Here is a 25,033-nt window from a genome sequence, read left to right as displayed (position 1 = left end):
AAAAGCGGGATAATCTACTAGCTGAAGTTCCTGGGTTTGAATCTCAGCTCTGCTACCGGTCGGCTGGGCGCCCTCTAGCAGGCACAATTGGCTAATGCCTGCAGCAGACAAAATTAGGTTCCAGTGTGCTGGGTGGGAATGAACAGAATAAGTGGTGTGGCTATTAACGCTGTGTTAGGACCTTGATTGCCTAGGGTGCCTGTACAGACAGTGGAGGAGCTCAGAGATCGGGACATGGCTCTTTGTACACGAAGCCGACCTCACGTGTACAATCCACCAAAGTATGGGTGAATAAGAAAGGACTGGTAGGACTGCGCACACAATGGAGGGAGTGTGTGTCAGGCGAATATACACCCTCGTTGGACGCCAATCCCAGCAGCAGATTGGCTACACTAAATTAGGAGAAAAAGGGAGTAAAATGCACAGAAAAGTGAATGGCGGATCTACCTGTAGTCTGGGATGAGCATAAAACTCATTGAGGAAGTCCATGAGCAGGTCAATCTTGAGAGAACTGACACATAGCACCACATGTTTCTCAGTCTGAGCTCTGTGTCTGCTGTAGTTACCACCTGATTTTTGCCTTTCCATCCACAGATACGCCAACTCCTCGAACTGTGCAATATAAAAAACACCAAGAATAAGTATTAAAACTTCATACATTACACCAAACAAAGCCAAAAATTCCAACTGCATTAAATGAGCTGATATGGCATAATAACCAACCTGTAATGGCAGCACGACCAATGCCACACATATCATAATGACCACCAGTAGCTGAGAAGGCCAGATTTTTGGCGTGACATCTCCGTAGCCCACAGTGGAAAACGTAACGATACAGAAATAAATAGAATCAAACAGGGAAAGATTTTTTCCTGCCCGCTCCAGGTGTTGAATCCCACAAGCCCTAAATATTGTAAAAGGCACAAATACATTTAAACTTATATTTATATAACCGTATGAATCTAGATAAGACACTGATAAAGATCTAATTTGTCAGATCTTACCCGGTGAAGACCAGGCACAGCAGGGTGCAGATAAGGATGAGCACCTGGTTGAACATGGCTGAGTGTGTGCGCTGGATGGCACGATGAAGATCATTCTGCAGAGGAAAAAAGATTCTTCACAGTTTTCTACTGGACAAAACTGGTAAGAAATCTAATCTTGGTTAAAACAAGTCTGAACTCTACAACCTAAACAACATTGGGTTATTTATTTCTTTTATAAGCACAAAAGATGTGGTGTAGCTGGTCTTAGGTACATATGGTATACATCCATATAATCCAGTATGTTCCTAAAATTTATTCTCCCATTGGCTTACATTTTGACGATTAATATTTCAGTAGGGGTGGTACTTATATTAAAGCTGCTAAGAAAAAAAAGTACTGGTGATCTTTAGCATTATTAGTGTATTGGTAAATTTGCCTCTTGTGCAGATACACATGGAATATAAAAAGAGCCAGGGTTTACTTAAAACACATGTTAAACTTAAGTGCCTTTTTAGGGAATGATTTTTACACTGTATGTACGCTGACAAAAAACAAAACGTATGTGTACATTTTTGCATACCCTGACAGAATTAAATACACTGAACTGGTGTGACAAGAATCTGTTTAAGCAGTTTCCATAATTCAGAATGATACAGACTATTTGCCAAAGTCTCCTTGGGATCTGACCCAGACCATCTGCCATGCGAATGAGTACTGGCCCATTCTCAAATACTCATCATTAATGACTCACTCTTACTTTTTTATGTAAGATTGTGATACTGCAGATCATTTAGAGATGCAAAAAGCTATATAAACAAGTTTACACACACCTTTTATTTTTTGTAATGATTGACTACAGCGTAATATTTGACTATGCACACATAAATAGGGCTAGAACCCATTTAAAGTACATGAAACAGTGGTCTCAAAAACGAAACCCAAACTGTTAACTAATGCTGTGAGGAAATATGTCCAAATGATTAGATGTTATCCAAGAACCACCAACACATACGGTAAATTAAAAGCTTCTTGAACACATGTGACTGTTTCTACAGTCCAGCCAGGTTAACATCACCATGGACTTAGAGTCTGTCATGCAAGAAAGAAGCCCTTTCTACAAAATAGGCAACTTAAAGAGCAGCTGCATATTGTTGCTAATCACATGAACAATAAAAAAGAACAAGTTCAAGTTTGTCATTTGTACAAATGTAAATGTAAAAAAGCAATTGAAATGTGTGTTGGGAGGCTTGGGGACCCAAACATAAGAGAAAAGGAGAGAATAGACAGGATACAACGGGGAATAGGGTAATAAAAACAGAAGAAATGTATATAAATGTATATGTGTGTGTATATGTGTAAACATGGTAAAGTGCATTGTTATCAAATGTAAACATGGCAAGAATTTGTGATTGCTAAATAATACTGGAGGAGAGCTTATAGTCCAAACTGTAGTATGAAGTGATGTGATGGTGATATTGCTAGGGATGTCCCGATCCGATCTCACAGATCGGGATCGGGGCCGATCAAGGCATTTTTAACTGATCGGAAATCGGCTTTACTAATGCCGATCATAACCCGATCTTTTGTTTTACATCAGCATGTCCGCTGTGTGGAAATACTTTAAATTGGAAAGTGAAACAATTCCAACAGCGGTGTAATGTCTGCAATGCGAGCGTTTCACGAGGCGGTAGGAGCAGAGCTGCGTTCATTACTGTAGAATTTTACTGTTTGTATGGTGTGTGAGTCAAGGATCACTCCGGTTTACAAAACAATAACTTTTAATCCCAGTATGAAAACTTCAGGACCATAACATACAGCTTTTACGAGTTTACGTGTTACAAGACTGAACGACATCTCAGTATCAAGCTCTCTGATTGGCTTAGTTATGTAACCGAGCGTCGTAGTGATGCACTCGCTTAATAAAGAAATAAAATACACGGTATATTCACAAATTGTCAGGAGCAACTTATTCTGTTCCGAATAGCGGACAGCCAGAGCCGAGCACGCTATCCCATGCACTATGGAAGCCCCAAAGGGTCAAAACACACTCACTTTGCGTAGACCCGTCCATCAAACCATTGTCACAATACAAGCACTTTAAAAACTGGCTTTCCTTCCTGGCTGGTGTTTACATTCCACCTCAAGCCAACGTGCATGACGCACTGCAAACTCTAGCGGATCAGATAACGGGATTAGAACAAAAATATCCGGACTCTTTGTTAATAATTCTGGGGGATTTCAACAAAGCAAAACTAAACCACGAACTGCCAAAATATAAACAGCATATTAACTGTCCCACCAGGGATAACAACACACTGGACCACTGCTACACCATCATTAAGGATGCATACCGCCCTGTTCCACGTGCACCTCTGGGAAACTCTGATCACTGTCTAATTTACTTAATTCCAAATTACAGGCAAAAACTTAAAACGTCTAAGCCTGTAGTTAAAACAGTAAAGAAATGGACCAGAGAGGCTAAACTAGAACTACAGGACTGTTTTGAACACACGGATTGGTCTGTTTTTGAAACTGCAGCTGCAAACCTGGATGAACTGACGGACACTGTAACATCTTACATCAGTTTCTGTGAAGAGGTGTGTGTGCAAACTAAAACCTTCTGCACATACAGCAACAACAAACCATGGTTTACACCCAAACTCAAACAACTGCGTCGGGTCAAGGCGGACGCCTACAGGAGTGGAGATAGGGCCCTGTACAACAAGGCAAGAAACACACTAACCAGGGAGATCAGTATGGCTAAAAGAAACTACACTGAAAAGCTGAAAAAAACGTTTTTCAGCCAACGACCCTGCTACAGTGTGGAGAGGCCTTGGAGAAATCACAAGTTACAGGAAACCTCCCCCACCCATAGATGCAAATAAAGACCTTGCAGACGACCTCAACGACTACTTTTGTAGGTTTGAAAGTGACCACTTCACACCCATCAATCTACCCACCTCATCTGCATCTGTTATTTCATCTCTAACACCACCACCACCTTCCCCCCCAGTCACCCAGGCTACACTTGAGATAGGTGTGAAAGATGTCAGCCAGCTCTTCCGGAGACAAAAGACCAGGAAATCGTCAGGCCCGGACAACATCTCTCCCTCCTGTCTCAAAGCCTGCGCTGACCAACTGGCTCCAATTTTTACACGTATCTTCAACAGATCCCTGGAACTGTCTGTTGTTCCCTCCTGTTTCAAACGCTCCACCATCATCCCGATCCCCAAGAAACCCTCCATAACTGGACTGAATGACTACAGACCGGTAGCATTGACATCAGTAGTCATGAAGTCATTTGAACGATTGGTGCTAGCCCATCTGAAGGAAACCACTGGACACCTACTGGACCCACTGCAGTTTGCATATAGGGCTAACAGGTCAGTGGATGATGCAATCAACATGGGCCTTCACTACGTTCTGAAACACCTCAACTGCCCAGGGACTTATGTAAGGATCCTGTTTGTGGACTTCAGCTCGGCTTTCAACACTGTCAACCCTGGAATTCTCTCCTACAAACTCTCTCAGCTCACTGTGCCCCCTGCCATGTGTCAATGGATTACCAGCTTCCTGACAGGCAGAACACAGCAGGTGAAGCTAGGAGAAGTCACTTCTCACACTCGGACAGTCAGTACTGGTACTCCTCAGGGAAGTGTTATCTCACCACTGCTCTTTTCACTCTACACCAATGACTGCATCTCCAGTGACCCATCTGTGAAACTCTTGAAGTTTGCAGATGATACTACAATCATTGGTCTGATTCGCGACGGAGATGAATCTGCTTACCGGCGAGAGGTCGACCAGCTGGTGCACTGGTGCAGTATGAACAACCTGGAGCTTAACACGCTCAAGACTGTAGAGATGACAGTGGACTTCAGAAAACACTCACCAGCACGGCTCCCACTCACAATCTTAGGCAGTCCTGTTTCAACTGTGGAGTCCTTCAAGTTTTTGGGCACTATCATTTCCCAGGACCTGAAGTGGGAGTATAACATCAACTCCACCATCAAGAAAACCCAACAGAGAATGTTCTTTCTGCGGAAAATGCGAAAGCTGGGACTGCCACAGGAGCTGCTAAGACAATTCTACACTGCGGCCATCGAATCAGTTCTGTGCACTTCCATCACAGTCTGGTTTGGTGCAGCCACAACACAACAAAGGAACAGACTGCAGCGACAGGTGAAGTCAGCTGAAAAAATCATTGGTGCTCCTCTGCCCTCTATCCAGGACTTGTATACAGTGTATCACAAAAGTGAGTACACCCCTCACATTTCTGCAAATATTTTATTATATCTTTTCATGGGACAACACTATAGAAATAAAACTTGGATATAACTTAGAGTAGTCAGTGTACAACTTGTATAGCAGTGTAGATTTACTGTCTTCTGAAAATAACTCAGCACACAGCCATTAATGTCTAAATGGCTGGCAACATAAGTGAGTACACCCCACAGTGAACATGTCCAAATTGTGCCCAAAATGTCAATATTTTGTGTGACCACCATTATTATCCAGCACTGCCTTAACCCTCCTGGGCATGGAATTCACCAGAGCTGCACAGGTTGCTACTGGAATCCTCTTCCACTCCTCCATGATGACATCACGGAGCTGGTGGATGTTAGACACCTTGAACTCCTCCACCTTCCACTTGAGGATGCGCCACAGGTGCTCAATTGGGTTTAGTCCATCACCTTTACCTTCAGCTTCCTCAGCAAGGCAGTTGTCATCTTGGAGGTTGTGTTTGGGGTCGTTATCCTGTTGGAAAACTGCCATGAGGCCCAGTTTTCGAAGGGAGGGGATCATGCTCTGTTTCAGAATGTCACAGTACATGTTGGAATTCATGTTTCCCTCAATGAACTGCAGCTCCCCAGTGGCAGCAACACTCATGCAGCCCAAGACCATGATGCTACCACCACCATGCTTGACTGTAGGCAAGATACAGTTGTCTTGGTACTTCTCACCAGGGCGCCGCCACACATGCTGGACACCATCTGAGCCAAACAAGTTTATCTTGGTCTCGTCAGACCACAGGGCATTCCAGTAATCCATGTTCTTGGACTGCTTGTCTTCAGCAAACTGTTTGCGGGCTTTCTTGTGCGTCAGCTTCCTTCTGGGATGACGACCATGCAGACCAAGTTGATGCAGTGTGCGGCGTATGATCTGAGCACTGACAGGCTGACCTCCCACGTCTTCAACCTCTGCAGCAATGCTGGCAGCACTCATGTGTCTATTTTTTAAAGCCAACCTCTGGATATGACGCCGAACACGTGGACTCGACTTCTTTGGTCGACCCTGGCGAAGCCTGTTCCGAGTGGAACCTGTCCTGGAAAACCGCTGTATGACCTTGGCCACCATGCTGTAGCTCAGTTTCAGGGTGTTAGCAATCTTCTTATAGCCCAGGCCATCTTTGTGGAGAGCAACAATTCTATTTCTCACATCCTCAGAGAGTTCTTTGCCATGAGGTGCCATGTTGAATATCCAGTGGCCAGTATAAGAGAATTGTACCCAAAACACCAAATTTAACAGCCCTGCTCCCCATTTACACCTGGGACTTTGACACATGACACCAGGGAGGGACAACGACACATTTGGGCACAATTTGGACATGTTCACTGTGGGGTGTACTCACTTATGTTGCCAGCTATTTAGACATTAATGGCTGTGTGTTGAGTTATTTTCAGAAGACAGTAAATCTACACTGCTATACAAGCTGTACACTGACTACTCTAAGTTATATCCAAGTTTCATGTCTATAGTGTTGTCCCATGAAAAGATATAATGAAATATTTGCAGAAATGTGAGGGGTGTACTCACTTTTGTGATACACTGTACTTCAAGAACCAAGAAACGGGCAGAGAAAATTATCACTGACTCCTCACACCCTGGACATTACTTCATTCAACCCCTCCCCTCCGGCAGGCGCTATAGATCCATCCACATTAAAACCACCAGATTTAAAAGCAGTTTCTTCCCACAGGCCATCTCCCTCCTAAATAAATAAACGACTAATAATACATAACACGTAAGCGTAAAAATATTCATCTGCTGCCAAACTGACTACACTGTAGTACTCATCCTACATGTTGTGCACTTTACTGTTTTGTAAATATTTCAGATGCTGCTAAATTACATATCTGTATATTGTGTGTATATAATCTTATAGTTTGGATAATTTTGTGATTTTGTGTTTAATGTTTAATGTATACGTTGCTTGTACACTGTATCGTACCATTACTAGAGAGATACCATCAGCCGGAAACAAATTCCTTGTGTGTATCCACATACCTGGCCAATAAATCTGATTCTGATAACAAAAGTTAAGCTGCTACACCACTTGTGAGTGGAGATTTTTGTTCATTTTTAGTGTATCACTGCATTAAACAGAATTATGTTCTTTGAATATAAAGTTCAAAGTGAAACTGTAATTATCTCACTTCATTTTTACTACAATGCTGCACTAGGTTTGTTTACTTTTATTTTGTAAAAGAACATTAAGCAATAGCTTGGATGCAGGCAATTTTTTTCCTACAGCACTGCAGAGCTATTCAGTTGTTAAACATGTACATTGGATTAATTTGAATAACTGTAATGTACTTGAAGTGTGCACTGTGTAAACAGTGTTATCTAGTTCTTATCTAGACAATATCTAGAAAATACAAGTATCGGTTTGAGAATCGGTATCGGATCGGGATCAAAATTAAAGATCGGAATCGGGAACAAAAAAACATAATCGGGACATCCCTAGATATTGCACACGCTCAGTATGAGTGTGTATGTGTATGTGAGTGTTGGTAGAGTGATTAAGAAGGTGAGTTATATATTGTTCAGCATACTTCAGCCTGCATAGTCCTGGTCTGTAAATAATGTGTTACTTTAATAGGAGCTAAACTGAGGTTGATTACTTACAATCATGTTCTCCAGTGCAGATTTGGCAAGCCAGCAGTTAAGGAATACAGGAACAAAGATGTTTCTCCATGGTGGCCAAAAGATCTGTAAGCAAAAGGGAAAAATGACATGCTGACTGTATTTTTATTGACTGAGTGGCTTTTCTCATAACTTGTGCCAATAACTTTTAAAACAACTCCTAGATTATGATTAGTAAAATAATGCCGCACGCTGAAAATAACCCAGACAGGTCAGACAAAGTTTGGCTGGTTAAGTCTAGACATGTAGCCCTTTGAATGGTAAAACCCAATATGACAATGCTGGACAAAGCACTATTGAGTACACCACACTAAAATGAGTGTGTATGAGTGAAACTAACTGCTCAGGCAGATCAATGCTCTTGAAGAAGCGCATTAACTGGACTTTCCTCACACATATGTGTTTGAAAATGGCTGTGTTTGGTGAGTGTCATAATGACTGCTGTGATAGGAAAATGACTTCCTTTCAAATCATGATCTTTTAGATTATAGGCCACAGACAGCTATGCCATCATTAGAGCTCAGACACTGATAACCATTGCTATTGCTATTACATTGTAGAAGCGTTGCCTGCCTTTTTTCTCTGCCTTTTTAGATCACCCACATTACACGTTTATTTGACTCCTTGCCTGGCTCACAATATATGCCGACATTGTGAATGAGTAAAAAAAAAAAACACACATACACACAAAAAGGTAATGTTCATCATTTAGATTAACACAGTTTATATAGGGGGTTTGTAATGAATAAATGTGCGAACTGCTCCAAAGGATTGTGCCACACCCAATCTGCTTTATGCCAAAGTCACTGCTGGCTTAGTTTGTGTACGGAAAGCCACACCATGATCAATGAATTTTTCATCGGCTCTGTGCAGGCGCCATCAATCAGCCAGCAGAGGTCGTAATTGCATCAGTTATAAGGTCCCTGCTCTGTTCATACCCTGTATGAACAACAAGCTAGTCGTTCCAGTGGCCGCCCAGCCCAGCCTGATGGTAGAACTGAGTTTCAAACCAACAAGTTTAAAATGTCAGCTCTGGTGTGCTAGCATGTTGTACTGCTATGCCACCTGAGCGGCTGCCTGGCTTAGTTTTACTTGTTAATTTCACTGTCCATGTTTTGGACATTAAAAAGCATTAATTATTACATTATTTTCCACCAACATGAATTTCACATCTAATACATTTTTCCATTAGTAAATGAAGCACTTACTGTAATTATAAATGGCACTGTATTGATCATCTCCAGGATGAAAGAGACTTGAAAAATCTGCTCAAAAATATTCCCCTGTAACAAAACAATTAGAAAAGTAATCATCCATCATTAGTCTGTACAAATGAAGACAGTCAGTTTTTGATGAAAACTGCCGTAATTACTGATTTTATGAGGGTTCTACAAAAAGTTTCCACACTTTTATATTTTGGTTGGAAACGATGAGGGCTGGAGGAGTAGTAATTGGTCGTATGTGAGTGAGCACCAGCTCAAAGAAGCTTTAAGGGGAAGAAGATTTTCATGTGATGATGTGAAAGCAGTGGTGGTTTTTACTGATGGCATTAATAAGTTGGTACGACGCTGCATGGAAAAATGCATCGGAAGGTGACTGTAGAAAAGTGATGTCATTTATAAAAATGACAAAGTGCGTGAACTTTTTGAAGAACCCTCAAATGTAGATACAGTGTATCACAAAAGTGAGTACACCCCTCACATTTCTGCAAATATTTAAGTATATCTTTTCATGGGACAACACTGACAAAATGACACTTTGACACAATGAAAAGTAGTCTGTGTGCAGCTTATATAACAGTGTAAATTTATTCTTCCCTCAAAATAACTCAATATACAGCCATTAATGTCTAAACCACCGGCAACAAAAGTGAGTACACCCCTAAGAGACTACACTCCTAAATGTCCAAATTGAGCACTGCTTGTCATTTTCCCTCCAAAATGTCATGTGACTTGTTAGTGTTACTAGGTCTCAGGTGTGCATAGGGAGCAGATGTGTTCAAATTAGTAGTACAGCTCTCACACTCTCTCATACTGGTCACTGAAAGTTCCAACATGGAACCTCATGGCAAAGAACTCTCTGAGGATCTTAAAAGACGAATTGTTGCGCTACATGAAGATGGCCAAGGCTACAAGAAGATTGCCAACACCCTGAAACTGAGCTGCAGCACAGTGGCCAAGATCATCCAGTGTTTTAAAAGAACAGGGTCCACTCAGAACAGACCTCGCGTTGGTCGTCCAAAGAAGCTGAGTGCACGTGCTCAGCGTCACATCCAACTGCTGTCTTTGAAAGATAGGCGCAGGAGTGCTGTCAGCATTGCTGCAGAGATTGAAAAGGTGGGGGGTCAGCCTGTCAGTGCTCAGACCATACGCCGCACACTACATCAAATTGGTCTGCATGGCTGTCACCCCAGAAGGAAGCCTCTTCTGAAGTCTCTACACAAGAAAGCCCACAAACAGTTTGCTGAAGACATGTCAACAAAGGACATGGATTACTGGAACCATGTCCTATGGTCTGATGAGACCAAGATTAATTAGTTTGGTTCAGATGGTCTCAAGCATGTGTGGCGGCAATCAGGTGAGGAGTACAAAGATAAGTGTGTCATGCCTACAGTCAAGCATGGTGGTGGGAATGCCATGGTCTGGGGCTGCATGAGTGCAGCAGGTGTTGGGGAGTTACATTTCATTGAGGGACACATGAACTCCAATATGTACTGTGAAATACTGAAGCAGAGCATGATCCCCTCCCTCCGGAAACTGGGTCGCAGGGCAGTGTTCCAGCATGATAATGACCCCAAACACACCTCTAAGACGACCACTGCTTTATTGAAGAGGCTGAGGGTAAAGGTGATGGACTGGCCAAGCATGTCTCCAGACCTAAACCCAATAGAACATCTTTGGGGCATCCTCAAGCGGAAGGTGGAGGAGCGCAAAGTCTCGAATATCCGCCAGCTCCGTGATGTCGTCATGGAGGAGTGGAAAAGCATTCCAGTGGCAACCTGTGAAGCTCTGGTAAACTCCATGCCCAGGAGAGTTAAGGCAGTTCTGGGAAATAATGGTGGCCACACAAAATATTGACACTTCAGGAACTTTCACTAAGGGGTGTACTCACTTTTGTTGCCGGTGGTTTAGACATTAATGGCTGTATATTGAGTTATTTTGAGGGAAGAATAAATTTACACTGTTATATAAGCTGCACACAGACTACTTTTCATTGTGTCAAAGTGTCATTTTGTCAGTGTTGTCCCATGAAAAGATATACTTAAATATCTGCAGAAATGTGAGGGGTGTACTCACTTATGTGATACACTGTATGTTGCAATTTTGTTTATATACAAATGTGCAGCTCTATAATAAGAATGGTGAAATTCATACCTTGTAGCTGAGATATGTTAAAAGCATTGCTTCCAGGAAGCTAATTAAGGCCACTATCACCTAGACCACAGAAAAAAGAAAAGGGAAAAAAATAGACAATGTTGTAAACACTGAAATACAGAGATCATTATGATCTCTTCCGTCACACAAGCCTAGAAAGAGTGCTAGGTAACCTTCACGTTTATAAAGCTATAAAAACCTTAGCTCAGGTATATATATAACTATATTGTAAAACACTTTAAGCAAAGAACCAGCAGTTTTATTTTTGTGTATTAAAATTAAGCAATATAATTCATGCTTAATATCTTAACAATTTGGTGTTGACTTTTGATTCTTAGTTCCTAGAAGATCACTCACCCATACATGCTAATTAAACTTAGGATGGTCTGACTTGGTACACCTTACTTTTTAAAGTATTTAGTGTATATGTTGAATATTAAAATAAATCTGAAACAATATAGTGTTTTCAAAACCTCTAAAAACCATTTTATTTATGCATTTTCTCTCAATTTAGCGTAGTCAATCTGTCTTCCGCTGCTGGGGGATCCCTGATTGCAGTCGTGGTGAGTGTATTGCTGCTCATGCCTCCTCTGACCCGCACGCAGCCCTTAGCGGAACCCTTTTTCACCCATGCACTCTGCACAGGCACCTCTCTATCTGCCAGTCAGGGTCCTTACACAGCGTTTGAAGACCACACCCACATAGTCCGGTCATCCCGCCCTAGCAGAACCGTGTCTGCTGCAGGCACTGCCAATTATGCCCGCTAGATGGCGCCCAGCCGACCGGTGGTAACATCGAGTTTCAAACCAAGGAGTTCAGAATCTTGGCGCTGGTGTGCTAGCGGAATATCCCGCTGCGCCACCTGGGCGCCGATAACAAGCTTTTTTGATTACAAAAAAATAAACATCTTCATACTGGAAAAATTTAGTAAAATTAACAATTGTTACATGTAGGAACACTACTCCTCAACACTGTCAGGCAAGTAGTGCAACTGAGAAAATTACAGACCTGTATTGCCCATACAGGAGTCTTTCTGTTCACCCAGAATATCAAACCCCTCAAGAGAAAAACACAAACACATAAAGTTGAGCTTTGCAGACAAAAATAACTAATCAGCTGTGAATTTGAAGCACTGTAAAAAGAATAACTGATTAATTTATCATAATTGTGGTGTCATTTTCACCCAAGTCTAAATAACATATACACATTCTGTCTAAACAAACAGGACACACGTCTTTATTAAACACATTGATAATTCAATTCCAGTTAAAACTGGAGAGGGTATGTTGTAGTAAACTATTGTTTTAAGTGGTTTACAAAGTGGAACTTCATTTAGCAGCAAAAACATCAGATCAGACTTGCAAAACGTAGATTAGTGCGTCAACTAAGTGCCTACTTTCATTACTGTAAGGAGAAAATACAATCATTTTCTTGTTGTATCATCTAGCTTTTATAAAGACTCATCACCATTTACTAACTCACATAAAAATGTGAATTTATTCCTCTCAAAATGATTGCAGTACTATATTCATAGAACACTGTGTCCTACTATTAACGACATTTTTATCTAGTGTTGTTTTTATAACAGTGAACATCTGAGACTTCATGTTTATTCAAGAGATATTTTCGTAGATCGTTTGCTGTTACCTTTGGGTGCTTTATCCACCAGCAGTACAAATTGTGCTCATGGTGTGATGTGATCATTCCAGAATTCACACTCTGATGAACACCATGTCATTATAAATATTTTAGTGGCATTCTGTAGAAAAGCATTTTCATGACTCTTCTTTTAAAACCCTCAAAGGTTTGGATCATAGCGTCGTTTATATTAACGGTTCTTTTTGGAGAATCTTAGTCACATTTTAAACTCACACTTACAATCTATTCTCAATATCTGTGAAACATTACACAGTTTTCAGACCAGACTTCTAATCTCAGCTGTGCTGTCGGCCAATCAGGTGTCTGAACAGATATGACTGACTAGTGTCTGAGGATGGGGTTGCTTGAAACATCCCAAGGCTGTAATCACAATATACAATGTAGTATGCTCAAAATGCCCCCCAATATACTGATGTACAAATTATAAATAAACATATTCAACTTGCTAGCTTTGCATAATGCTAGGATCTGTCAGTGTTCCTACTTGTTGATCGGGCAGGAATGTTTTTGAATGGCTGGAACCCCCCTCCACCACCCTATATAGATTAAGTCCCCCCAATGTTCAATTCATGTCTACAGCCTTGACACAACCTATTGCTTTATGTTGCATATTGTTCTACATTATATTATATATTATATATTATTATTGTTATGTTTTTATTTTTAGTGGTTATTATGGAAATCTATATTATATTATATTATTAATTATATTATTATATTATATTATATTATTAATTATATTATATTATTATACAGGTATTATATCAGTTATATTATATTATTATATTAATTATATTATTATATTATATTAATTATATTATTATATTATATCAATTATATTATATTATATTATAATATTATATTATATTGTATTATTATATTATTATATTATATTATATTAATTATATTATATTATTATATTATATTATATTATATTATATTATATTATATTATATTATATTATATTATATTATATTATATTAATTATATTATATTATATTAATTATATTTATTATATTATATTATATTATATTATATTATATTATATTATATTATATTATATTATATTAATTATATTATATTATATTATATTATATTATATTATATTATATTATATTATATTATATTATATTATATTATATTATATTATATTATATTATATTATATTATATTATATTATATTATATTATATTATATTATATTATATTATATTATCGCCTCACAGCAAGAAGGTCCTGGGTTTGATTCCCAGGTGGAATGGTCCACGTCCTTTCTGTGTGGGGTTTGCATGTTCTCTTTGTGTCTGTGTGGGTTTCCTCCTGGAGCTCCGGTTTCCTCCCACAGTCCAAAGATGTGCAAGTGAGGTGAATTAGAGATACAAAATTGTCCATGACTGTGTTTGACATTAAAACTTGTGAACTGATAAATCTGGTGTTACGAGTAACTACTGTTTTTGTCATGAATGTAACCAAAGTGTGTAAAACATGACGTTAAAATCCTAATAAATAAATAAATAAATAACATTGATATGTTACTAAACGTTGTAAATACGGTGATTAAAAAGTAAGAAGTAAAATAATTTGATTAAATCACTGAACCTGAAAGGATCAAAAAGTCAAAATACTGTTGGAAAAGAGATAGCAAATTTTATTCTTACCAGTCGATCTGGTTGGGATCTGTCGTCTGATTGGCTGATATTTTACTGCACAGAGTGTCTGTAACATTGGAGCGATGTTTCCTATAATGCAAATACAAAAACACCCTAAGTTTAAAATCCTGTACATGTTAAAGACTTTAACTAGTTTATAGGGAAACCTGTATCTTTTTTACTAGCAGTGTGTGCTGTCTAGTCTTCGCATGGATCCAATACAGTGCTACAGCATTTTGTTTGTCACACCCACACACAGTCACATACAGTGTATCACAAAAGTGAGTACACCCCTCACATTTCTGCAGATATTTAAGTATATCTTTTCATGGGACAACACTGACAAAATGACACTTTGACACAATGAAAAGTAGTCTGTGTGCAGCTTATATAACAGTGTAAATTTATTCTTCCCTCAAAATAACTCAATATACAGCCATTAATGTCTAAACCATCGGCAACAAAAGTGAGTACACCCCTAAGAGACTACACCCCTAAATGTCCAAATTGAGCACTGCTTGTCATTTTCCCTCCAAAATGTCATGTGATTTGTTAATGTTACTAGGTCTCAGGTATGCATAGGGAGCAGGTGTGTTCAATTTAGTAGTACAGCTCTCACACTCTCTCATACTGGTCACTGAAAGTTCCAACATGGCACCTCATGGCAAAGAACTCTCTGAGGATCTTAAAAGACGAATTGTTGCGCTACATGAAGATGGCCAAGGCTACAAGAAGATTGCCAACACCCTGAAACTGAGCTGCAGCACAGTGGCCAAGATCATCCAGCGTTTTAAAAGAGCAGGGTCCAACAGACCTCGCGTTGGTCGTCCAAAGAAGCTGAGTGCACGTGCTCAGCGTTACATCCAACTGCTGTCTTTGAAAGATAGGCACAGGAGTGCTGTCAGCATTGCTGCAGAGATTGAAAAGGTGGGGGGTCAGCCTGTCAGTGCTCAGACCATACGCCGCACACTACATCAAATTGGTCTGCATGGCTGTCACCCCAGAAGGAAGCCTCTTCTGAAGTCTCTACACAAGAAAGCCCGCAAACAGTTTGCTGAAAACATGTCAACAAAGGACATGGATTACTGGAACCATGTCCTATGGTCTGATGAGACCAAGATTAATTTGTTTGGTTCAGATGGTCTCAAGCATGTGTGGCGGCAATCAGGTGAGGAGTACAAAGATAAGTGTGTCATGCCTACAGTCAAGCATGGTGGTGGGAATGCCATGGTCCGGGGCTGCATGAGTGCAGCAGGTGTTGGGGAGTTACATTTCATTGAGGGACACATGAACTCCAATATGTACTGTGAAATACTGAAGCAGAGCATGATCCCCTCCCTCTGGAAACTGGGTCGCAGGGCAGTGTTCCAGCATGATAATGACCCCAAACACACCTCTAAGACGACCACTGCTTTATTGAAGAGGCTGAGGGTAAAGGTGATGGACTGGCCAAGCATGTCTCCAGACCTAAACCCAATAGAACATCTTTGGGGCATCCTCAAGCGGAAGGTGGAGGAGCGCAAAGTCTCGAATATCCGCCAGCTCCGTGATGTCGTCATGGAGGAGTGGAAAAGCATTCCAGTGGCAACCTGTGAAGCTCTGGTAAACTCCATGCCCAGGAGAGTTAAGGCAGTTCTGGGAAATAATGGTGGCCACACAAAATATTGACACTTTAGGAACTTTCACTAAGGGGTGTACTCACTTTTGTTGCCGGTGGTTTAGACATTAATGGCTGTATATTGAGTTATTTTGAGGGAAGAATAAATTTACACTGTTATATAAGCTGCACACAGACTACTTTTCATTGTGTCAAAGTGTCATTTTGTCAGTGTTGTCCCATGAAAAGATATACTTAAATATCTGCAGAAATGTGAGGGGTGTACTCACTTTTGTGATACACTGTACATGCATATATAAAAAGACTGTGCTTCTCATTGCCTCTGCGAATCTTAAGCTACATTCACACTGCAGTTGAAAGTGCCCAAATATGTTTTTTATTTATCTGATATCTGTGTCAGATTATATATTTATAAAACATTACAAATATTAGCAGTAGCACTATACTCAGGGTTAGATGTATTAAAGTAACATCCATATGGACCCACATGGCAGGACCCATGGTTTCCCAGCAGAACATTGCCCAAAGCATCACACTGCCTCTGCCGACTTGCCTTCTTCCCATAATGCATCCTGGTGCACCCAGGTACGTGATGTAAAAGAAAACGTGATTTATCAGACCAGGCCACCTGCTTTCATTGCTCCGTGGTCTGATGCTCGCGTGCCCATTGTTGGCGCTTTCGGTGGTGAACAGGGGTCAGCATGGGCACCCTGACTGGTCTGTGGCTATGCAGCCACATATGCAACAAACTGTGATGCACTGTGTATTCCGACACCTGTCTATCAGAACCAGCATTAACTTCCTCAGCAATTTGAGCTACAGAAGCTCGTCTGATGGATCGGACCACACGGGCCAGCCTTCGCTCCCCACGTGCATCAATGACCCTGTCGCCGGTTTACCACCGTTCCTTCATCGGACTACTCTTGATAGATACTGACCACTGCAGACCGGGAACAGCCCACAAGAGCTGCAGTTTTGGAGATGCTCAAACTCACTCAAATCCTTACGCCCATTTTTCCTGCCTCTAACATCAACATTGATGATAAAATCTTTACTTGCTGCCTAATATATCCCACCCACTAACAGGTGCCATGATGAAGAGATAATCAAGGCTATTCATTTCACCTGTCAGTGGTCATAATGTTATGCCTCATCGGTGTATAAAATGCCTTTATTGTCATTGCACAGTGTACAACGAAATTGAGCAGCAATCAGGTTGACCGTTCAATTCTTTACTATAAATGCAGCCTCTGTGTCTGCAGTTAAAAGAAAATAAATGGACATAAATGGGTTCATAATTTAATCAGACTTACTATTACCTGTGCACCCTTCAGCAGTCTGTGTACATTTATTCAAACTGTTTTCATACATCCTTTCTTTGACGAAATAAAAAGGCACGTTATAAACCATGCTTCTTACTGTTCACATGTGACTTGAGTGGTGGGGTCGTCCAGTGATACACGGAGGATGTACAGGAGACATGTTAACAGCTTTAGTGAGAGGTTGAAAAGGCGTATTCTGAGACCTGCAACACAAAAGGAACAGTGTCGTCTGCTGCAGAGCTTTATATATATTCTGGAATAAACTGACTCATGACCTGTTACTAAGAGCTACTGAAATTCAGTAACATTACTTGTGGCAGAGATCCAAAAGAGCCGTAAAGCTATTAAAAAAACAACACTGCCTTACGGAAACCTTTTATACTTGAGGGTAATAAACAAAAATACATATGCTGGTGTAAGGAGTGATCTTAACAGGTTGCCTACTCCTAGGACAATTTGTCTAACCACGTATTGATGCACAGGTTTTTAGCAATGCTTCTGTCGCTTACCCAGCTTCATGCATCTCTACAACAGTATTAAAAGTTGTTTACCTCAAGGCATGATTCACACTAAGCAATCTATTTTAAGAAGAACAGATTTGTCAGTAACCAGGCGTTGCGTGCCGTTATTTACTGGCAAAGCACCTGTGAATCCCACACTTCTCAATCTCCTTTCCTTAACCCAAAACTACTTTTGCCAATTAATTCTTCAAGTAATTATCACACATGTTCACTTAATTTATCCTCCCTGCCAGGGGCATAAATACCGGGGTTGGGGGGTTCAGATGCACTGGGGCCCATGGCAGGAAAGCCCATTGGCTGCACTCGCCGGGTCGTTATTATTATATTACAATATTTTTGTTAAGTAAAATATTAAAAGTGAGTGAGTACCTTTAATTAATTACCAAAAATTTGCATACAGCATATACTGTATATATACAGGGGTTGGACAAAATAACTGAAACACCTGGTTTTAGACCACAATAATTTATTAGTATGGTGTAGGGCCTCCTTTTGCGGCCAATACAGCGTCAATTCGTCTTGGAAATGACATATACAAGTCCTGCACAGTGGTCAGAGATATTTTAAGCCATTCTTCTTGCAGGATAGTGGCCAGGTCACTACGTGATGCTGGTGGAGGAAAACGTTTCCTGACTCGCTTCTCCAAAACACCCCAAAGTGGCTCAATAATATTTAGATCTGTTGACTGTGCAGGCCATGGGAGATGTTCAACTTCACTTTCATGTTCATCAAACCAATCTTTCACCAGTCTTGCTGTCTGTGTTGGTGCATTGTCATCCTGATACACGGCACCGCCATTGGATGCACATGGTCCTCCAGAATGGTTCGGTAGTCCTTGGCAGTGACGCGCCCATCTAGCACAAGTATTGGGCCAAGGGAATGCCATGATATGGCAGCCCAAACCATCACTGATCCACCCCCATGCTTCACTCTGGGCATGCAACAGTCTGGGTGGTACGCTTCTTTGGGGCTTCTCCACACCGTAACTCTCCCGGATGTGGGGAAAACAGTAAAGGTGGACTCAACAGAGAACAATACATGTTTCACATTGTCCACAGCCCAAGATTTGCGCTCCTTGCACCATTGAAACCGACGTTTGGCATTGGCACGAGTGACCAAAGGTTTGGCTATAGCAGCCCGGCCGTGTATATTGACCCTGTGCAGCTCCCGACGGACAGTTCTGGTGGAAACAGGAGAGTTGAGGTGCACATTTAATTCTGCCGTGATTTGGGCAGCCGTGGTTTTATGTTTTTTGGATACAATCCGGGTTAGCACCCGAACATCCCTTTCAGACAGCTTCCTCTTGCGTCCACAGTTAATCCTGTTGGATGTGGTTTGTCCTTCTTTGTGGTATGCTGACATTACCCTGGATACCGTGGCTCTTGATACATCACAAAGACTTGCTGTCTTGGTCACAGATGCGCCAGCAAGACGTGCACCAACAATTTGTCCTCTTTTGAACTCTGGTATGTCACCCATAATGTTGTGTGCATTGCAATATTTTGAGCAAAACTGTGCTCTTACCCTGCTAATTGAACCGTCACACTCTGCTCTTACTGGTGCAATGTGCAATTAATGAAGATTGGCCACCAGACTGGTCCAATTTAGCCATGAAACCTCCCACACTAAAATGACAGGTGTTTCAGTTATTTTGTCCAACCCCTGTATATTACATTTGTTGAGGGGGCCCAAAATTTTTGTTACGCCACTGCTGTGTGCTCAATGGAAGACACGACTGGTACAGTAGTGTGTTATTAATTTAGTTGAGCGGCATGTAGCCTGGAGAGTAGAACTGTCGCCTCACAGCAAGAAGGTTTTGGGGTTGATTCCCTGGTAAAGCGATCAGAGTTCTTTCTGTGTGGAGTTTGCATGTTCTCCCTGTGTCTGTGTGGGTTTCCTCCAGGAGCTCCGGTTTCCTCAGACAGTCCAAAGATATTTAAGTGAGGTGAATTGGAAATTCAAAATTGTCCAAGACTGTTTGACATTAAAGACTTGAACTGATGAATTTTGTGTAACCAGTAATTACGTGTCCTGTCATAAATGTAACCAAAGTGTAAAACATACTGTTTAAATCCTAATGTTTAATATAAATTATTATTTTAGTTAGATTGTCTACATTGTATTAGTAATTGTTGCAGAAATCCAGATAATTCCAAAGGGTTCACATACTTTTTCCGTCAGCTGTATTTTCTACACTTTAACATAGTGTTTATTATCTTCTGCAGATATGTGGTAGCCAATTTAGTGTAAGTTTACACCGATCAACCATAACATTAAAACCACCTCCTTGTTTCGACACTCACTGTCCATTTTATCAGCTCCACTTACCATATAGAAGCACTTTGTAGTTCTACAATTACTGACTGGAGTCCATCTGTTTCTCTGCATGCTTTGTTAGCCCCCTTTCATGCTGTTCTTCAAAGGTCAGGACTCTCCCAGAGCAGAGCAGGTATTATTTGGGTGGTGGATCATTCTCAGCACTGCAGTGACACTGACATGGTGGTGGTGTGTTAGTGTGTGTTGTGCTGGTATGAGTGGATAAGACGCAGCAATGCTGATGAAGTTTTTAAACACCTCACTGTTACTGCTGGACTGAGAATAGTCCACCAACCAAAAATATATACAGCCAACAGGGCAGCATGATTAAGGTCAGCAGCACTGCTGTGTCTGATCCACTCATACCAGCACAACACACACTAACACACCACCACCATGTCAGTGTCACTGCAGTGCTGAGAATAATCCACCACCTAAATAATACCTGCTCTGTGGGGGTCCTGATCGGGGAAAGCAGGCTAAAAAAGTATGTAGAGAAACAGATGGACTACAGTCAGTAATTGTAGAACTACAAAGTGCTTCTATATGTTAAGTGGAGCTGATAAAATGGACAGTGAGTGTAGAAACAAGGAGGTGGTTTTAATGATATGCCTGATCGGTGTATGCTTCTCCAAAAACATGCTTCAATATTTAGATCTCTGTCCTAAATGGTTTGTTCTTTAATATTTCTCTACTGTAATTGTTGTACATCTGTAGATTCATTTTAAGTGCAATGTTAGGTGAAACTAATTTCAAATTTTACACCACATGAACATGTGACACTTTAAGTCATTTAAATTAAACCCCCTTAAATCTCTGCCGGTGTAATGAGAAACAAAATTAGCCATGAAGCAAAGCAGTTAATGTAATAAAAGGAGCAATTTCATTTGCCCTCATTAGTTCCCTTTAAATCCTGTACTGCTCTTCTAAACAGTGCTACTGCTGAGCAGAGACCTTCTTACATAATAATTACTGACTGTATTGCTCTGTTAGTGCTTAATGGTGACAAGTAGTTTATTGAGTAAATTAGTAAATTCATGAATTATTTATATGTTTGTCTTTAACATGTCAGGGTTGTTCTGTATTCACTGTCTATCCTAATACACTGGGAGCAAGAGTAGAATATAAATTGTATCACACATGCCCATATGCACTAATACCTAGGTGAAATGTTAAGTAGCAAATTCACTATGCTTAGAAAAAACAGAAGGTAGGTATCTGGTCACCAAATTTGTTGACTTGTTTGATTGTTACTTTTAATCCTCCTTTATGAAAAGTCCATACAGTGGTACCTTGAAACTCAACATCAATTGGTTATGGAAGTTGAGTTTAAAAGGCATTTAGTTTCAAGGTATATTTTCCCACAATGATGTACGGGAAACCTGTTAATGTGTTCTCGTGGTCCCGTGAACTTGCATATATTTTAAGCTTATGTAAAATAATGGGGTTGTTTTTGACACTTATACACTAAAAATAGCACAAATATAATATAAAAAGCTGATTCTTACAATTTCTCAGAACCTCGAGCTGTAACACAAGTTTAAAAGTGAAACAGTGAGGAAAATCCAGCTACACACAGATACATGTGGAGGTTTTTTAGAGTGAACTTGACGGTTATTCCACACAAATGGAGTTTCGTCTCGTGCACAGTGCACACCTTTACTCTTATTTTGCCGTAACCCTTTAATGGTCACAGAAAGAAAATAATGTTTAATTTCTTAGTTCCTTGGGACTATACAAACAACAAACAAAATATATAAAAATATTTATTTATATTTTTACTAGTGATTTTTCAGCTGCTGGCTTCAAGTTGACATATACACCCATCAGCCATAACATTATGACCACCTCCTTGTTTCTACACTTACTGTCCATTTTATCAGCTCCACTTACCATATAGAAACACTTTGTAGTTCTACAATTACTGACTGTAGTCCATCTGTTTCTCTGCATGCTTTGTTAGCCCCCTTTCATGCTGTTCTTCAATTGTCAGAACCCCCACAGGACTCCACGACAGAGCAGGTATTATTTGGGTGGTGGATCATTCTCAGCACTGCAGTGAAACTGACATGGTGGTGGTGTGTTAGTGTGTGTTCTGAGAATGATCCACCACCTAAATAATACCTACTCTGTGGTGGTCCTGTGGAGGTCCTTACCATTAAAGAACAGGGTGAAAGCAGGCTAAAAAAAAGTATGTAGAGAAATAGATGGACTACAGTCAGTAATTGTAGAACTACAAAGTGCTTCTATATGGTAAGTGGAGCTGATAAAATGGACAGTGAGTGTAGAAACAAGCACGTGGTTTTAATGTTATGGCTGATTGGTGTATGTTGGAAAGGCTGTTTTCTTAAAACCATCTACCAATATTTTTGAGGTTAACACGTCAACCAAGAGTATTTTTACTCAAGTATTTTATTCAACCAAACAGCTAAACAGACCATTAAAGGGTTAATATTGTGTTGCAGGCATCCAAAATAAAAATGTGTTTATAATTCTAAAATCAAGTTAGTCAGCCAAGTCATTAAAAGTCACTACTTGTATGTTTGTCAGTTAAAACAAAAAGTTGAATGGAATTAAATCAGATTTTATACAGTAGTTTTTTTAATAAAGAGCTGGAACATTCTAAAATGTTACAACTGAAGCAGAGAGACTGGCAGTGCAGCGTGTGATTAGTTGCTTGCTGTGTTAAAAGCCCCCCCACTGTAAAGCACGGCTTTCTGCTCTATTAAAATGTATAATGGATCTTACTTACTTGACCTTTGGTTTTTGATGAAGAAGAGCTTCAGTCTCTCTTTAAACGTGTTCTCATTAACATAGAATTCCACCTGCACCCTGCAGAATAAAACCAAACACAATTACACAATCATGTTCTGTAGTACATAATAAATCTTGTAAAAACTATTACTTATTTATATAGTTAAAGTTAAAAGTTGCAATGCAAAAACTTTATTGTGGGTTTTCTTAATATATGTAAAAAAATATGTAAAAACGTACATATAAGCACACCTAGTATTTTCTTTTTTTTTTTTTTATCTCAATCGGCCTTTTATAAGATCTACTAAAGAGCTACTAACAAGCTGTAGACTCTGATTTGATCTTTGTCCATGCTACCTGCCAAAGTTCTGGCATTTCAGCACAGTCCACACAGGATGGAGGTAAATAATTAAAAAAGGGCCAAACAAATCACTGATTTGTTTGGCCCTTTTCCTCATCAATTGACACTTAAAAACAGTAAATAACAAAGTAAAAACATATTAATAGTCTTTCTTGATAGATGGAGTTCATTCGGGTCTCTGGGCTTCATTCAGTAAATGTTCAGTGACTTGCCCTAACGCCTTGATTGACCATTAGGTTCTTTCTTATCTCCCTGACCAAGCCACTACTTGCCTGTATACCCAGCCAGTGCTAGGTCTAAGTTTGTACCAAGTTTCTTTTCAATTCAAAAACACTGAGTCCACTGTAATATTGGGAATACTCTTAATAAGTTTTAGATATTGTTTTATATCCTTGCTCTGATCTATGCATGATTAAAATGATCCATGAGCAGCTACTTGTAGCTTGTTTTAGTCTTGACAGTGCAGTGTAATTTGTCAGCCTGTATAAACCCAAATATGCCTTTCAATGCACAACAGTGTCCAATCAATTTAAATAGCAGAAGGTGGAGTTCTACTGAGTTCTAGACACAGCTTACAGATAATCAAAGCACACGGGATGCACCTAAACACAATCCGAGTGCCACAGCAAAACATCAAAATACTTTTCTAAGCTGGAGATTTGAGATTTTTGATGATATTTGTTTATAGTAGGCTATAGACTAACCAGTTTCAAACTCGCTTAAAACATTTAAACAGGACTGCTCTCTGTACTCGTGTATTTTTTCAGATGGTCTATTATGCTCAGCAGTACTGCAATACCTTTCATTTACCTTCCATAATGGGAGCTATATAATTTTTTTTTACTTTGGCAATCACGGTATCCTTCCCCTGGGCAGGACGGTTATTCATTATAGAGCCGCACACACTCAAGCTAACTTACACCTAGGGGCTTTTCCTAATGCAGTCAATCCTTTTGCTGACCTCTGCAGCACAAACTCTACCTACTGCATCATCATGATGGCCTCGTATGGCCAACACACAACATGAGAAAAAGGCACAAATGTATAAGCAGGATCACCAGCTATGTACTGCATTGCAAACCGTACAGTACTGGGGGTTGATTAGAAGAAATAATTTAAAGTCTGGATTCAAAACAAGGTGGCTTTTCTGGGGAGATGAAAGTCACAAAGCAGGGAACGGATGCCTTCAAAAGGGCAACCAAGCAAGCCTAAAAAACAGACTTAACTAAAGTAAAGACAAAATACAGATTCTGTGTAATTCAAAACCTCATATACGTATAGGCAAAGAACACACGATAGATAGATAGATAGATAGATAGATAGATAGATAGATAGATAGATAGATAGATAGATAGATAGATAGATAGATAGATCACAATTAAGCAGATAATTTGTAGAATTCCTAAGCACCAGTGCTTTGTTACATAGGAAAACTATATTTAGCCAAACTTGGGTAGTTTGTGATTGTCAGTCAGGGATAGGACCAAAGTTGGAAGCCACTACGTGTCATTAGTGAACAAATGCTATAAAAACTGCCTAAGATATAA

The 25,033-nt window shown here is 40.1% G+C and overlaps 1 protein-coding gene across 1 annotated transcript in view; it reads right to left on the bottom strand.

Annotated features, from left to right (window-relative positions):
* LOC134335202 (potassium channel subfamily T member 1-like) overlaps positions 1-25,033 on the bottom strand; it is a 95,531-nt gene that overhangs the window by 33,245 nt on the left and 37,253 nt on the right. Inside the window, exons 3-12 of the mRNA XM_063017677.1 lie at positions 23,124-23,203; positions 17,632-17,737; positions 14,604-14,684; positions 12,296-12,344; positions 11,288-11,347; positions 9,122-9,196; positions 7,896-7,979; positions 1,005-1,099; positions 724-904; positions 448-612 (exon numbers count right to left, since the gene is read on the bottom strand). Of these exons, the coding sequence (XP_062873747.1) occupies positions 448-612; positions 724-904; positions 1,005-1,099; positions 7,896-7,979; positions 9,122-9,196; positions 11,288-11,347; positions 12,296-12,344; positions 14,604-14,684; positions 17,632-17,737; positions 23,124-23,203 (976 nt within the window). The remainder of the gene's footprint in view (positions 1-447; positions 613-723; positions 905-1,004; positions 1,100-7,895; positions 7,980-9,121; positions 9,197-11,287; positions 11,348-12,295; positions 12,345-14,603; positions 14,685-17,631; positions 17,738-23,123; positions 23,204-25,033) is intronic.

Source organism: Trichomycterus rosablanca, chromosome 21, assembly GCF_030014385.1.
Source record: "Trichomycterus rosablanca isolate fTriRos1 chromosome 21, fTriRos1.hap1, whole genome shotgun sequence".
In the NCBI taxonomy this organism is placed as follows: domain Eukaryota; kingdom Metazoa; phylum Chordata; class Actinopteri; order Siluriformes; family Trichomycteridae; genus Trichomycterus; species Trichomycterus rosablanca.
Note: the sequence above shows the minus strand (reverse complement) of the source record. Positions and strands in the feature narration are given on the sequence as shown.